The sequence below is a fragment of the Saccoglossus kowalevskii genome, chromosome 14 (assembly GCF_978046115.1).
Source record: "Saccoglossus kowalevskii chromosome 14, keSacKowa6.1, whole genome shotgun sequence".
NCBI lineage: Eukaryota > Metazoa > Hemichordata > Enteropneusta > Harrimaniidae > Saccoglossus > Saccoglossus kowalevskii.
The window spans coordinates 5,292,876-5,310,116 of NC_140654.1; the positions used below are offsets into that span (position 1 = coordinate 5,292,876).

At 38.2% G+C, this 17,241-nt stretch overlaps 2 protein-coding genes across 2 annotated transcripts; both read right to left on the reverse strand.

The window, feature by feature from the left end:
* Window positions 1-252: 252 nt before the first annotated feature.
* Window positions 253-2,025, reverse strand: LOC146734403 (uncharacterized). Its single transcript, XM_085508238.1, has one exon. It carries the CDS (start codon window positions 2,023-2,025, stop codon window positions 253-255), a length of 1,773 nt encoding a protein of 590 aa, XP_085364364.1.
* Window positions 2,026-2,382: 357 nt separating this feature from the next.
* On the reverse strand, window positions 2,383-6,063 carry LOC146734404 (uncharacterized). The gene has a single exon (XM_085508239.1). It carries the CDS (start codon window positions 6,061-6,063, stop codon window positions 2,383-2,385), a length of 3,681 nt encoding a protein of 1,226 aa, XP_085364365.1.
* Window positions 6,064-17,241: the final 11,178 nt, after the last annotated feature.

Below are 17,241 nucleotides of genomic sequence, written 5' to 3' on the forward strand. Positions count from 1 at the left end.
CAATGATCATAGAAGACAACATGTAATAAGAGTTGAATAATCAAACATTTTGAATCAAAGTTAACATTAAAGTTTTTAGAAAATATCTCTATCATGATAATAAAATTTCACGATGTAATGTGTTCAAATATTACTCGCATAGGTAAACAACTGAGAACAAAAAGTCAATATATTTCATAATGTTCAACCAATTAACGGCAATTAATCCAAGACATTGGCAGGCAATATCCGATAAACAATTTCAGGGTATAATCACAAGTCCTTGAGACGATCTTGTATAAAATGTCTAGCCGCAATGGCAGCCCGTCGTTTTGGGCGAGAATGTCTAGCATCAGTATCACTTTGTTGCGTTGTGTCATCTCTATTTTCACCTCCATGTGACAACGAGAGTGGTTCTGTGTCTCGTGGTGGACTCTCTTCATCTGAAGGAGTGGGTGTCTTCACCTCAAGTGGGTACAGTTTGTGGATAGGACGATTTGTCATACCAGATGAGGTTTTTATTTCTGCTGATCTCACTAGGCCATCATTTCCATACACAAGTTTTATAACAGTAGCTAATTTCCATCGTACGCGTTTATCAATGTCATTATGAACGAGAACGACATCACCAACTTGTATAATATTATCTCTTACCCCGGAAATAGTCGTTTGATGCCTTTCTCGGAGCGCAGTTAGGTATTCGGTTGACCACCGTTTCCAGAAACTCATTTGTAGGGTTGATAGATGTTTATATCGTTCGTTATTAGCGTTATGATCATTAAGTTCATCGATGTCAGTGGAAATGTAAGGTAGCGTTGTTAACGGTCGCCCGTTAAGAAGGTGTGATGGCGTTAATGCGACGGGGTCATCTTCGGTCGTTGACACGTAGGTCAGAGGTCGGTCGTTTAAAATTGACTCGATTTCAGTAAGAATAGTTCGGAGTTCTTCAAAGGTAACAAAGGCGCGACCGAGTACCTTTTTTATCGTTGTTTTGGTTAATCCTATTAAACGCTCCCAGAACCCACCGAACCAGGGTGCACGTTTAGGAATGAATGTCCAGGAAACGCGATTTTCGGCTAGTAGATTCTTTACTTCGGTAGACTCGAACAAAGCGTGAATTTCGTCAGCGGCGGATAAATAGGTAGTCGCGTTATCGGATAACATCTTACTTGGTAGGGAGCGTCGTGCAGCGAATCGACGGAAAGCCATTATGAAAGTTCGAGTACTCAAGTCGGGTACCAGTTCAAGGTGTATTGCACGTGTGACCGCACACGTGAACAAGCAAACGTATGCCTTGTTTTCTTTGTTATCGGAGGATTTGACAAGCAATGCACCAGTAAAATCCACGCCGGTTACTGAAAACGGTGGAGTCATATTGACACGGTAATCTGGTAATGGCGCAGTTAACGGAGATTGATATGGTTTCCCGTCCACCTTTCGACAAGTTACACATTTATGAATGACGTAGTTCACTGCGCGTCGAATTTGCGGGATCCAGAATCGTTGTCTCAGGGACGTCACAATAGCCTGCGTACCGCTGTGCAATAGACGAATATGGTCATGTCGAATGATCAGAGTAGTAAACGTATGTCCCTTAGGTAGAAGAATCGGAAACGTCGTAGCAAAGTCAATAGGAGCGTTATGTAATCTCCCACCACACCGCAGAATACCATCATTATCGATAAAAAGTTTCAGTTGGCGCACCAAACGACCGTACTTTGCATTATGTCCCCGAAGTGACATCATAGTGTCACTGTATGTCTCTTTCTGCACACATTTAATCCACGCGGTTTCGGCTCGTTCAAGTTCATTGGCTGTCAATGGCCCGCGTGTAGTATTATTGCGTATCAGTATAGACACGAATCGTTGAACATAAGCGGTAACTCTCAACAGTTTACTCAAAGACCCATATTTAGTCAGATCAATGATACGTTGCATTCCCAGAGAAATGTCAGAAGAGGCTATAGATTCTGAAGGTGAATCTATAAACAAAGTGTCACGTATAGCATTATCCGATAAACGGCAGTGTTCATCGTCGGTATTCATGGCAACGGGCAGAGTTGATTGAATCTCAGATTGATGAATGTCCGACACGTGAAAAACGGTGGGTGTGCCTCTGTTTACGTTTACCGGCATCTGTGGGCCGCGAGGAAACCCGGAAGTATTGATGTTGACATCCGCGGACTCGTCGATGGCGTTAGAACGTAGATCAAGGGAATCCCCGGTACATAGTTCGTTGACCTCATGTGTGACGTCATTGGAGCGTGGATTCGCGTCGCATTGAACGTCGCTGAAGAGAGGTGAATCGAAAAGCGTGCAGATTGGCCAATTTCCTTGCACAGGAAGCCACCATGGACCATTCCACCAAAGATTGGAATTGTTCAATTCTTTTGCGGTAATTCCTCATGTCAGGAGGTCGGCAGGATTGTCAACTGTTGGACAATATTTATACACGTGTTTGAAGCCAGTAATTTCTTTCACTCTGTTAGCGATGAATAAAGGCAGTTTCTTATCACTGTGGATCCAATGTAATGTTATTTGGCTATCACACCACAATACGCGTTCAGTAATGTTCAGTTTCGGAGATAACGCATTGTAAACAAACTTACTCAATCGCGTGGCAACTAAGGCTGCCATCAACTCTAGACGAGGTAAAGTCAGTGTTTTGCAGTTGATCGGCGCGACTCGGGTTTTCGCCATAACAATAGCAGTTTTGTTGTTTTTCCTGAGGTAAACAACAGCACCATATGCTTTCATGGAAGCATCAGAGAAAACGTGCAGTTCACAATCGTTTGTGTCATCTGTGGTTTCATTGAAATATTGACGATTCATTGTAGTATTTGTGATCTGATTTAGATCGCCAGCAATAGATTCCCAATTGTTAAACATAGTCTCATTTAAAGGTTCATCCCAATCGATTCCCTTTTTCCAGATGTCTTGAATGAACAACTTTGCCTTTACGTGTACTGGTGATAATAAACCAAGCGGGTCATACAATGACGCTGTATGACTGACGACGTCGCGTTTCGTAATTAAATGTCCCGGTGATTGAATGTTAATATCTCTGTAAGTAAGTGTATCTTTCTCGGTATTCCACTGTATACCAAGAATGCCGACGTCTGGCGCGGTCTTCAGTTTGTTGTCATTTCTGGCAAGTTTACGAATCTCATTATTGTTCGAAGACCATGAACGAAGGTTGAAACCACAAGAACTCATTAGTTGATTGGACTCGTTGTAGTATTGTATGGCGTCGGATTCAGACGTACAGCCGGTTATGACGTCATCCACATATATGTTCTGTTTCAAATCGGAGGAGGTTGGAATGTCCGAATTAGCTTCCATCTGCGTTTTGACTACGGCATTCAAAATGAAAGGCGAACACACAGCGCCGAATAAAACCGATTTGAATTGGTAAGTGACGAATTCGCTCTCGATATCTCGTGGATTAGAAAGCCACAAAAACTTTGTAAACTTTCGTTCATCGGGTTCAAGACGTATTTGGAGAAAAGCTTTCTCAATGTCACTTGTCAATGCGATAGGATTTGCGCGAAATCGTAGTAGTATCGAGGTGAGGTCGTTGAGTAACGGAGGTCCGGTCATTAGGCAATCATTTAGACTAGGAGAATCAGCGTTCTTCTTACAACTACAATCGTATACAATACGAATTTGCGTGGTCTCGGAATCTTTTTTGACGGATCGATGTGGCAAGTAATGACCACATGCAATGTTATCGTTCTTAACGACCTCAATGAAGCCTTGTTTTTCTTGATCGGTAATTATTCTATCGTAAATATCAACAACATTTGGCGGTAGACGGCGAATCATGGATCGCGTTCGCGAATTCGAAACGTTGTAGTTTGTAGGTAGTGGAGCGTGGTCTGATTTCCATGGTAACTTAGCAACAAAATGATTGTCCTCTCGGCGCAGGTGAGTATCGCGATACGACTTGAATTCGGTTTCCTTTGTAGACGTGTTATCAGAGCGTGTATCATCTTTGATGCCGATGGACTCAAGGTCCCAGTATGAAGTGATAGCAATGTCAGTTTTGCAAGTGTCAGTCATTACGTGTAGCACATTAGCAGCAGCGGTAGATTTCCCATTAAGTTTGGGACCAGATAACAAGTAACCAAAAGGAGATGACACTGCTGTAGGGCCTTTGCCACGAATAACTTCGTCTCCGACGAAATTCCAGTAGTAGTCGGCACCGATTAAAATGTCGATGTCGTAACAAGTGTCATTAGAAACCGGGTGAGCTAGGCGTAGCCCTTTCAGATATGGAAGTGTCAATAGTTCGGAATCGACGTGATTGGACATCGAAGTGGATATCTCTGGTATGAGCAATGCGTCAATTTTCGCTTTGTTGCCGGAAATGGTATGCAGATCGAATGTCCCCTTTTTCATTGAGCGTATGCGTGTATGTTTGTTCCCAAATGAAGCAAGATCAATGTTTTCGGAACGCGTAGTGTTCGCGTGTATTTTGTCGGCGAAACTTTCAGTAACAAATGTGCGATTAGCTCCCTCGTCAAATAGTACAGTAGCGGAGACAATAGTTCCATTATTGACAGAAACGGGTATTTTAGCAGTTTTGAGCAGAACCGGCCCTTTTGGCGCAAAGTTCAGGGTTGAAGTAAAATGTACACAAGTATTATTTCCATTTGTATTAGATCCGTTCGTAGGTCTGCTAGTAGGATTTCCATTATTGGCCGAATAAACCGGTGTATTATATCCAGTGGCCGAATCTGCAGGTAATCCAGAATTGTGACGAGTATCCCCACTGGGATTAGATCCATTTGTGGCACTGCTATTATTTCCTGGGTTACTGCGGTTATATCCATGAATGTGAAGCGACGAGTGATGCTTACGTTGACAGTGTCTACAGGTGTGTTTCGATGCACAGTTTCCAACGAGATGCTTAGCTAAACAATTATAACACAGTTTGTCTCGGCGTACGATCTCCAAACGGCGCTTCGCGTCTGTAACAACCGTACATTCGGAAGGCGAATGCGATCCTTTGCAGTAGGCGCAAAGGCGTTTCGGACGAGCTGATTTCTGCCCTCGCGTCGTAGTGTGAAAGGTAGCAGTAATCGTGGGTTGATTTGTTAAAATGTTATTGTTACCAACCTGACTTATCTTAATTTCGGTGAGTATGGCTTTTCGGAGATCGGGTAGGTTCCAAGCGACATCTCCACGTGCCCTTGCTAGAAGACGTTGTATTTCAGTCGGCAGTTTTTCTAGAATCATGGGTACAAGAAGTTTTCCGTATGAGTTCTCGTCTTCACCCAGTGCATGTAGACCGCGAACATGGGATTCGAGCGAGTCGTAGAAGTGACGGAGACTTGTGGCATCTTCCGTCGGCGTTGGTAGTTCCCACAGTGACTTCATGTGGGCACTGATTATGACTTGTTTCTGTCCATACCTTTCCCTGAGTAATGTCAAAGCGCTAGCGTAGTTGGCATCAGTAAGATCAAGTCCTTCAATTGTGCGTGCGGCTTCACCTGTCAGAAGGCTTCGCAGATAGGTGAACTTCTGGATATTGTCAAGTGTTCCATCGTTATGTATGGCCGCATTGAATGTATCATTGAAACTAACCCATTTTAGTGTATCTCCCGCAAATGTCTGTAATTCGAGTTTCGGTAGTTGAACGGCTCTTCGTTGAGCGGATGATTGCGCGGAGACTTGCTTTCCGGCGATAAACGAGGCATTGAAATTCTCCGTCGCAGCTTTTTTCAGTGTAGAGGGGTCGCGTGACTCGAGAAATTGTCCGATTAGTTCTTTTCTCTCGGAGATCTGAATTTCATAGTCGTCTGTCTCTTCTATGTCGCTGCTCAGATCGGGGTCTTGAGCTGCGTTGAAAATTTGTTCATCAGTAGCGATGAGTCTTGCATATCTATCTTGAACAAGTTTGTATGTTGCTCGAAGCGTGGCATAGGCTTTAGTTTTGTCAACCTCGGCGTCATATTGTCCGATTTCTGCTTCTGCTTTTTTGAAGATCTTCGTAAGTTGAGCACGGCAAACTGTGCGTTTCTTTTTGAGATCAGGCAATGGATCTGTCGCTTCAACTGGATTCTGGGCTGGATCTGGCATTATCCTGGTCTCGGCACCAAAAATGTGGGAAGTCGTATTTTTGGACGTAATATTCTTTATAATACCAGCAGTCCAGCAATCAGACAAGACAAGTACTTTCAAGAGTAGAACACAAGTTGTTTATTCGTGAACATAACATAGAAGAGCCCTGAAACAATTACAATGAATGCTTAAATACCCTCGTGGGGATTCTGAATTCGAGCGGGAAAACTAGATACAAATATACAATACTGTGATTGGTCAATACAAATATTGTGGTGTTGCCTCTCACGTTCGCTCATAGCACAGTGTTCAAGGTCGTATCCCGTTTTGTTACATTCAAGCTTTAGGCGGTACAAACGATGTATATAACAGTATAATAATATAACACGATACACAATATCAGTAAAAATAGTAAACAATAATTCTGTCCATATCTATTTCCGACACTTGCATTATTTACAGCAGCAGAATACCACAGAAATATCAGACGAAACATGGAAACACTATATATTGTATTTCGGCCTGAACCCTCTCTATTGCAATTCCAGGAATTACACCCATATGTGCACCCATTTTCAACCTTGGTATCATCCAACCCTGAAAACAAATTCTTAATACCATGCTGAAGCGTTTGGTAATAAGTATACATGGTTTGCTATGCTATATATAGAGGACATCATATGCTTGATTTAACGAGTGTAACATTTCTTTATCGCATATCTTCTTTTTTTCTCTTTCAACCACAAAGGTTACTGACTTTGAAAGCATAATTTGCGAACACATATCTAAGATTTCGGAGAGTGTCCTGTAGCATTAAATGTTTGCTTGGTCATGCCATTGCGGTGTAATGTTTTATCTGCTGTCACATCGTCACATGAGGATATCCCAAGATCGATTGATTGTCAAATTACACATTTTTGTCTGATTTAAAAGCGAGCGAATCCACAGATCCCAGCCCTCTTTTTATATACAAACCCGCCCTCGAAAGTTATTTTAGCTAATCATAGTATAATGAGTCATTGCAACATTAAACCAATCGTTATCGATACAGCGATAACCTTACAACTTGGTTGATATAACAAAAACACGTTTCAATTGCCAATAAAAAATGGCGTTTAAAATGGAGGTGGAAGCTGCACTAGAACTTTCCTGGAAGGAGATGTCTAGATGAATTCTACAAAAAGATGGTTATAGAACTACCTAAAACAAACTCCGGGTGATTCTAGAACTACCTGTACTTGCCCTCGCCTTGTTATTCGTTCAGATAATGCCCGCACAATACATTAGTGTGACGTCACAAGTGTTGTTTGAGGATAGTTTCACTTAGCCATGTTCTATAATATATTAATGACAACATGTTGGGCTCTTGCAACGTAATGTGAAATTCAATTTAGTAAAACATTCTGTGTTGTGTTGTCAAATGTTAAAATTATATAGCTTATAGAATCGATAAAGTCCTTATAATTTCAACAAGCTCTTATTTAGGGTGATTGTGTGTGTGTGTTTGAATGATTTTGATTGTGTCAATAATCTAATATAGTATTTGTTTATTTACATAACGTTTCACACGATAGCGATGTGCTTGATAATGACCTTATGCATATGTACATCGCTCACATGCGAGATTATTCGAGTAATTCCATAAACAATGTCCCAATAAAGGAAAACAAATATGTATTTGGTAATAGTGAAAGAGAAATAATAACCAAAAGATATCTTTGACAATAATCATTAACTAATAATGTATAATGAACACGTTACACACCTCAGTCAATCTAAACAAACAACTCATGAGTTGTAAGGAAAGTAAACCACAATATCTATTCAAATCATTAAGATAAAGGTTGTGGTCATCTCAGCAAACATGAAGTTGAGTCAATTCCACAAAACAAACAAATGACGACAAGCTACAAGCACATTACAACTCAATCAGTAACATAAATATATGTACTTCATGGTGAACATGACACTAAGTGATGTTACCCTTGTCGAAATTGAAAAGTATGGATACGGATATTTTATTTGTGTAGATTTCGAAACTATAAACTAAGCTCAGAAAGGATATCGCCAACTGTAAATGTATTCACATATTCAGTTAGTTGTATATTCCAACCCATGGAAACAGCTGCGACATGCAACAAGCACACATTACCATACAACTACATGGACTTTCACAAAGACGAATTCGTGCGGAGTAACAAGATATGCAGAACATAACAAAATATTGTCCTATAATAATTGTAGTATGTTATGTTCTTACTGTATATTGCATCTACACAATTACTTTTCGGACTAGTAATAGTGTGCTTTTGTCATACGATGTGCCGACAAACGGATACACAGCTGTAAACGTGACGAACAGTTATATTCAGTATACGGAGGATCGTCGTACTTCATCACCAGTCAAATTAACACCAGGACAAATGATGCCAGGTAAATTTTAATGTTTTTAAATGTAAATTATAGAATATTTGAACAAAGATTCATGCTTAAATGTGAATGTATTTAGTATATCATATGATCAATTGCGTAATAACATTGGAACCAACAACTGGGATAAAAGATTGTCATCATTAATATGTCCCATGTTGCATCATGCATGTATTTAGCATTGGGAAACGGGGTTGAACCAAAATATCTCGTTTGTTGTGGTTGTGTTATCAGAATTGAACTATCGCCACAAGGACAACCATGCGATTATATCTAATCTGCAAGCATATGCATTAACTATAACACCAAACAGATTTGCAAGCCATTTACATTATTTATGCGTTCTAACATGTCACACCAGTAGCTTGATGCCATTGAGGCACTTTGGAAGAATAAACATCTTCTCTTCATCTCTTCCTGTCTTCACTTGTTTCTAGACATTCTACCAATGTCTCTCGCTATATCTTATATGCGCCGATGTACCATTATTGCTACCAATGTGGCCAAACCTGCAGTATTCTTTGCCTCTACTTTCAGTTCTTACTCATTCGTTGGAGTAGTCTTCTAAATCATCTCATTTCAAAAGCTTCTACAAGTTTTTCTTATTGATTATTGTTGTACTATCGCCAGTAAATTGATGTATTTTAGATTTGTTGATATTGTGTCTTCCTACTGAGAGGAGAAAGCTGCACTCCAATTTTCCTCATAGTCAACAAAATTATGGGACTCTGGGATTATTTACTTCTCCCTGTACGGAAACCTGCTTGTTCTTCAGCTAGTATTGATTCTCAGCTTGTACCTACAGTCTGCTGTCTGTTATTCCGAGAAGTACTTTGCTCGGATGACTTATCAAGCTTATGGTCTTGTAGTTGTTGCAACTGTATAAGTTGTTTGGCAAAGTTATTATCAATGATTGGGTTTCTTGTTTTGGCCAGTTTTACTGAACAGCTTTCGGACATTTATATTTGCTTCTTTGTATTTCTTATTGCTTTCTCTGTTTTTTAATCTTTTAGCTTTTTATGCACTTCTTTCCTAACTCAGAGGATGCATATGATGTGATAATTGTTTTCGGGCACCTACATTTCATGAATGATTATGGTTCTTAAGATAAAACCAGACTTATTGTCTCCCAAATTGGAATGTATTAACAAAAGATAATGAGTTACATGCATTTAATTTGGGTCTTTTTAACTCAAATGTGTTATGTACCCAAACAAAAACTAGTGATAAAATGTCTATCCTACCCTAAAATTACACTTCTGAAATGTTTACACTCTTATCTCGCGCTTGTTCCTCGTATTAACCGCGATATGCAAAAACACAATAAGTCGTAGCTATACCACCAGTCAGTAAATAATTTTAAGTCAACGATATTTCCCAAACAAAACTGAAATCAACCTACTCAGATTGTTATAATTATATTTCTTGACTGTAAAAGTAAATCACATCTAGATATTGAAAAATGTCCTAGCTACAACATCAATTGATATGTACATGTAATATATACTGTTCAAAGGGGGTAGTTCACTATATTCAATTATAAAAGTCAATGTTTACATAAGGGATATTTGTTTCCAAGGCACAAATTAAAAAGAAATTCCGTAATTTATTCAATGTAACATAAAGTTCAATTCAGAATTAACTTCTAAGTAACTAATTATATTATTAATTCTAGACACTGTTGAGTGTGATCTTCACTTCTCTGAAAAGAAGCTTCCAATTGCTGTCTTAGCAAGTCCACCTGGTGCAGGGAATACATGGGTTCGTTATCTCTTACAACAAGCTACTGGTATATACACAGGATCAGTGTACCATGATCAAGGACTCTATGATGCAGGTACTGTACTTACCTATTTAGATATTGCTGTTAAGAAGGAAAGTGACGTTCTACCAATAATACCAGCATAGAAAGGTTCTGCCTTAAGGAGTTATATCTTTTTTAATGATTGGGTGGTCTGGCATATTCGTGATTAGGTAAAGAACTGTCTTCATAAAGTTTAAAGAAGCTGTATTTTCATGGATTTGAACTACTGTATATAGTCAACTTGAATTTACTTAATATTGCTCAGTGGTTGTTTTTACGTTTCTGTTGTTTGGATTATTCTTGTTTCCTTTTGTGTTTGCTTCAATTGTGTTGCTTGTTTGTATGTATGTAATTACACACTTTACGTGATTGTATCTTTGACAAAGGTAAAATTTTGCAGGGGATATGTAACCTCTTGTAGTGAGAACCGGTATGACTGTCCTGTCGACTGAGGTTCTAAGGGTTGTTAAATGTTCAATAAACTTTTCCCGTGAATCACCGTGAATCAAGAATCGCAATAAATTACTGATACTACTCAAGAAAAAAACAGTCACACATTGTGCGTACAAATGTTCAGAAAATCAGATTAATTTGACCAATTGTGACACATTTTCTATAAAAAGTAGCTTTGGCATATAATACTGACACAAATCCCCGAAACAATACATAATTAATAATTCAAAGAATCTTTATTCTGTGGAGTAGGTCAAAAATTTACATCATCTCCATGAAGCTCTATGTCAAATAAACAAAGGGCAAGACCGAGAATAAATAACCTAGGCAGCGGTAGATCCTTTTGCGATACTATAAAAGTTGTTTTCAAAATAAAGTAATACGCCTTGAATTTATTCACTTATTTTGTGGTCTCCACTTTTGTCACTACAGGCTTTCTTGGTGAAATGGCGAGTCCTTATGATGGACAGGTTCTTGTCTCTACAATAAAAAATCCACATGACATGTTGAATTTCTCAGCTGTTATTTTACTGATCCGAAATATATATGACGCTACCTTGTCTGAGATTAACAGAAAGATGACAAGTAACCAAACAGTCATCGCTGATTTCAATAGTAAGTTTATCTGAAATAGTGAATGTTCTTTGACAGAGTCAACTTCAAAACTACAATCATGAGATATATAAATGCTGTTTAACCTTACTTATTTACTTGAACTATTGTGTTATCCATGTATACTATGTTATATTGTATTCATTTATTCCTATGAAACAGCTCTTATGAAAATGACACATGTTAGAATATCGCCCTTTTTCAATAAATACACAATGTCATAGTTCCTGTTTTCATTTGACTGGCTTAACATTCGATGACCTAAAAATAATGTCTTCTCTATGTAACATAATCTGTTAAAGTATGTTCGAGAAATAGGTAATAGTACATAAATAGAACCAGGTATAGATATTGTGTTGTTCATACCAAGTGTGAATAATATTGACATTATGTCTTGTTTTGTATAAAATTTTAACAATATCAGTGCAAATGTATCTGAGAAACTGGCATGATGCATGGGAAACGAATAAAAGACACCACGAATTATTCCAATACAATATTTGAATAAAATCGACCCAGACATGTCTGAGAAACGGTTGTTGACATGTTAAAATGGTAATTTTGAGGTTTGCAGCAGACGGACGAACAAAGCCTATGACATTAGACTACCTTCTATTTTGACTAATAATATATTTGTACAACATATAAACTGGTGCTGCTATTGTATTGTGTTTACATTTTCAGAATTCGTACTAAATACGGCTAAATATCTTTCTCATGTGGTGAGAATTTGGTTATTGGATCATCGTGTCCCAACACTAGTTGTCCATTATGAAGACTTGATAAAGAACACGGTTGGTGAAGTCACCCGTATGTTAGATTTTTTAAATGTCAGCGAAAACGAACGTCGTATGAGATGTCTTGAGAATGTCGAAGAGGGGAAATTTCAAAGACGATCAAAAAATGATTGGAATCAGAAATATAACGTGTTTCACGACATGCAAAATGTTATAAACGAACGAATGAAATCTATATCACAATTACTTGAAGAGAGGGGGGACAAACCAATTGCTACGTTTAATCTTTCTTTTCATTCATATACATTTGACAGAATGACAAATCACACTCTTCCAGGCGTTCAGGTCTCTCATAGATGTAATGTTACACAATGTTTCAGTATAACTTAACGCGGGGGAGTCGTCGCCTACGCATGCGTCCGGGGCCGTAGCGTGTCATTGTTTACAAACAAGCGTCTACCCATGAGCCTTTGCGTTCTTAGCATGTGCTGTTATCATCGCTTGGGACCCAATTCCTGCGCGTGCGCAGGTGACGTAGGTTATCTACTTATTTCATGGCATGCATATACTAAATGGTGGTTGTACTTCATATGCAACTAGTATGCGTGCATGATTTTGTATGACGTTGTGACAAATATGTATATATATATATATATATCATTAATGACCGCAATATTGTATATTTTGATTTGGGACTTTACACCTCTAAAGATTAAAAGGGGTATAAATTGTAGTCTATGTGTGTAACATTTGAATTAATATTAAAATTAAAAAAAAGGTTTTCCTACTTAGTATATTCTATATTTTCAGCTGTAAATGATCATTTCTTCCATTTCATCGCTTTTATTATGTGTATATTATGGAAAGCCGTACGGGACCCTGCTGCGTCAATATAAATTGCATGGTAAAACATATAGCTTCAAAATTATGCTGCTTCTTCAACAAAAATGCGATTTCCGATTTTCGTGTAGACCACGCAAAATGGGACACTGTTTATTGCTACCGGCTATTTGTGTTGCCTTTTTCTTATCTTTAGGGGTTGGTAATTTTAAATCATAGGAAATGGCTGGAAAATTTCTTTTAAAAAAATTGCAAGTTAGACACAGAGAAAGAAAATGCATGAAAGAAGGACATTCAAGATAAATAAAAACGTACAGATAAGACACTGTGAAAAGTATTGCACTGGCCATACGCTTTCATCTCCCAATATTTTAAATGCCCAACCCTTTATGTTGTGCTATTTAATGTACACCTGAGATGAAAACTGGTGTTTCATAATTACTTGCTATAGTTATCTTATCTTATCTTATAGTTTTCAGCTCACATGGGGATGACTACTAGTATTCCATTTCATTGTTTTAATGTCTTGATATTATTGAGAATCTAGCGGGTATGAAAAATACATGAAAAATAGACCATGATCTCGTAACCAATGGCAGTCCCTGGCCGCTAGTACGACGTCAAACTACCAGATTTATGTTTATATCATGGCAAACATGTTGTAATGTTGTTATCTGATATGTTGTTATACATAAACGTATCTGTTGGTGCCATCACGGTTTCTGCCACCTGACACATGAGTCATGGTCATTACTATAAATAAATCACTTGCACTTTAGCATTGAACCAGATTGTATCGAGTCAATGCGTTACACTTGTAAATAAACACACATGTATACGCGCGGATTTGGGGCCGTGGCACCCCCCTCCCCCCCCCCTCACCCCGCAAAAATAGACAAATCACTTACAAACCCAGGCAACGTCAATAAGACACCAGAATTTCTGGATTCGCCAATGCATGTAAGTGATCTCAAATTATAGTGCAGATTTATTCATAAAAAATAATATTTTCATATTGATGACATATATTATTGGCAACTTGTCATTAGGATTGAGAAGATAATTATGATAGAAACCCGAGAAGGGGAAATAGTAATTTAATTTTCTCACTCATTTGTGTGCGATATTTCTATTTTAATGCAGCTTTTAAAACTGTGTTATTGACTATCTCTATATTATATAAAGAGGGGGGGGCAAGGGTTATTTTCTTTCAACGTAATTGCAATATTTTTTTGTTCGTACAACGTAAATAGAAAAAATAAATTCCGTAATTCTGTAATCACAGGCTAGACGTACAACGTAATCAATCAAATATTTTTTTCGTACACTGTAAAAATGTGTTATTTTTCTCGTACGTACAAAAATTCACATCCAAATAAAAAAATAGTAAAGAATAATCCAGGGAAATTACATTTTAGAAACTGTAAAACGACTAGATGACACAATTCACTACTAAATTGAATGTCAAGACGTAAAAGGCCCTCTAACCGAATGAAGGTCTCATGCCACTAATCAACCAATGGCTGCTCGTAGCTCGTAAATGCCGAGGAAGAACCAATGACATTTTTTTAAATATTTTTTTTCTCAGGTGCTCCCTGTTTGAGGGCGTAATCACCTGGGTCAGAGGTAAGACCAACATGTGGTCTTTTGTTTACTACTTAGCGGCTGTGTACCTGTGGGTTTATTCTGTGTGTATTTGGATGTTCTGATCTTGGTGTTTTTCCAGTGATTTCTCTTGGTGCAATCCAAATACAGTAGGTGTGTCTTGTTTACCTGAGATTTGCAAGAGTTTGAGCTGGCCAACATGTTAGTTTTTTTCATATGGTTGATTACTGGCATGTTGATTTCCCATTTTTGAGCCATGTTTTCAACTTTCTTTGTCATTTTCATATAGCAATCTCGTCATATGTTAAAATTGTCGTCTATGGAAATTCAATTAGTAGTATGAGCCCTGAAGAGCATTACGAGGGTAATATGCGCATGATATATTGAAGATAATATTTGGTAATCGTAGTCCTAAATAACTATTAAAAATAGCTAGACGTTTCGAGCAATGGCTCTTTATCGATAGCATAGAAGCAAGTGTGATAACGTACAGGTAGAACATAGGAACGTAAGAACGCGCATGAACTATAAGTTAGAATCACAAAAAAATCCACAATAGAACAAATAACGCGCCTTATGTAGTGAGCTCAACAAATGAGTTGAACTGTTTGTTAATACCATGGGGTTCTTTAGTTCCAAGGCGGAATATAGTTTCCTCCTCGACACGCCTGAGCTGATTTTCGTTGCCATTGACAACACATACACCAGAAATAGACATATCTGTAATATTATGTCCACTAGAATTAAAATGAAGTGAAACCGGATAATAACGATTTTTCTGTCTAGTTTGCCGTAGATGCTCAGCAAACCGATCACCCAGTCGACGAACTGTAGAACCAATATAAAGTTTCCCGCATCTAATACATGAAATGCAATATACAACATTCATAGTGATACAACTGAACGGATATTTGACCTCAACATCTCCCTTGGGACCAAATATACGATTAGTGTCTGTAATAAAAGGACAAGTATTACACCTAGGACGATTACACGGGACAGAACCATATTTCTCAGGGTCTCCCCTTTCACCCGTATGCACCAATAAACTCCTTAAATTAGTGTCACGGCGCATGCGTCTCTTCACACGGCGCAGCAATGGCGGAGAATTTGAGTCGGAGAGCTCTTCGGACCATTCAATGTTCCATTTGTTAACACTGTAAACTGTAAAAACGTCTTTTTTTTTCTTCGTAAATTGTGAAAAGCCCTTTTTATTTCCCGTAAAACCGTACCAGCTACCCCCTTGTCTCCCCTCTATAAAGCATAACTAATAATAGTGAAATCTTTAGGCAGTTTAAAGACATACCGTATGTAAAAACATTTATTTTACGCGGTCACTCTTTCAGGAATATGTTTGCAGATTCGCATTTGCTCAGTGACCTAAATAATAATTAGCATGTCACTGATAAAACAACCTTTAATTTCCTCAAGTCAAATTTGTATGATTTGATTTGATTAAATGTGATTGCAAATTTATCGGTATTTGAAAACATTTCTGCAAATACATTGTCATCCACTATGACAAATAATTATAGCAATTAAGTAATTATAGTAATTATAGTAACTATAGCAAGTAATTACGAAACACCAGTTTTCATGTCAGGTGTACATTAAATAGCACAACATAAAGGGTTGGGCATTTAAAATATAGGGAGATGGAAGCGTATGGCCAGTGCAATACTTTTCACAGTGTCTTATCTGTACGTTTTTATTTATCTTGAATGTCCTTCTTTCATGCATTTTCTTTCTCTGTGTCTAACTTGCAACTTTTTTTAAAGAAATTTTCCAGCCATTTCCTATGATTTAAAATTACCAACCCCTAAAGATAAGAAAAAGGCAACACAAATAGCCGGTAGCAATAAACAGTGTCCCATTTTGCGTGGTCTACACGAAAACACATAACAGGGGACGAGATATTTTACCGTGTACACTGGATATTTCAGCCATATTTTGTGGAACTATGAACAGAATACCAGTCAATACTTGATTTTGCTCGTTTGCCTGGGAGCAATACTAAAACAGATTAATAACATACATTATTGAACATGACCAACTCAGATTTGGTAAATCGATGACCATACTTCCGGGTTTTTGTCATTTACATATTCTCGGCAGACGCGAGATATCGAAATGCGTCACGGTCTGCGTCAACTTGAAAATGTTCTGTACATTTTGCGTCGTCGTCTTAGTACTAGAAAATATACGTCTGCGTCAACTTGAAATACAAAGGGCAAAGTCTCCTAAGGGAACTCATTTTGCGTCGACAACTTAAAAAGTGCAAGTTGCGTCGTCTACTAGGGGACCCGTTTGCGTCGACATCTTTGAAAATGAAATGTCGTCGTCATCTAGAAATTAAGTGTTAGTGGCGACTACTACAACTCGCTTTGCGACAACTGCTAATTATTTAGCGACGACTACGAATAATTTTTGCGCCGAATGCTACTACTCCAACTGGTAAACGTAGACATCGGCAATCCCACTTTTGTAGAAGCAGCAGCAGGTTTGTGGTGCTGTATGTTTTACCATGCAATTTAAATTGACGCAGTATGGTCCCGTACGGCTTTCCATAGTATATATATTAAATGATTGTTATTATACATGGTCTCAATGCACACTATTTCCAGCGTTGGAACAGTGCTTCATGGTGTAACTGGGGACGTGTCTGCTTTAAGTGGCATGCGTATTTACCGAGTTGCAATTGTTATTAATTTGATA

Coding starts and splice junctions, on each gene's coding strand:
- LOC146734403 (XM_085508238.1), bottom strand. CDS start 2,025: ATGAATACCGACGATGAACACTGCCGTTTATCGGATAATGCTATACGT.
- LOC146734404 (XM_085508239.1), bottom strand. CDS start 6,063: ATGCCAGATCCAGCCCAGAATCCAGTTGAAGCGACAGATCCATTGCCT.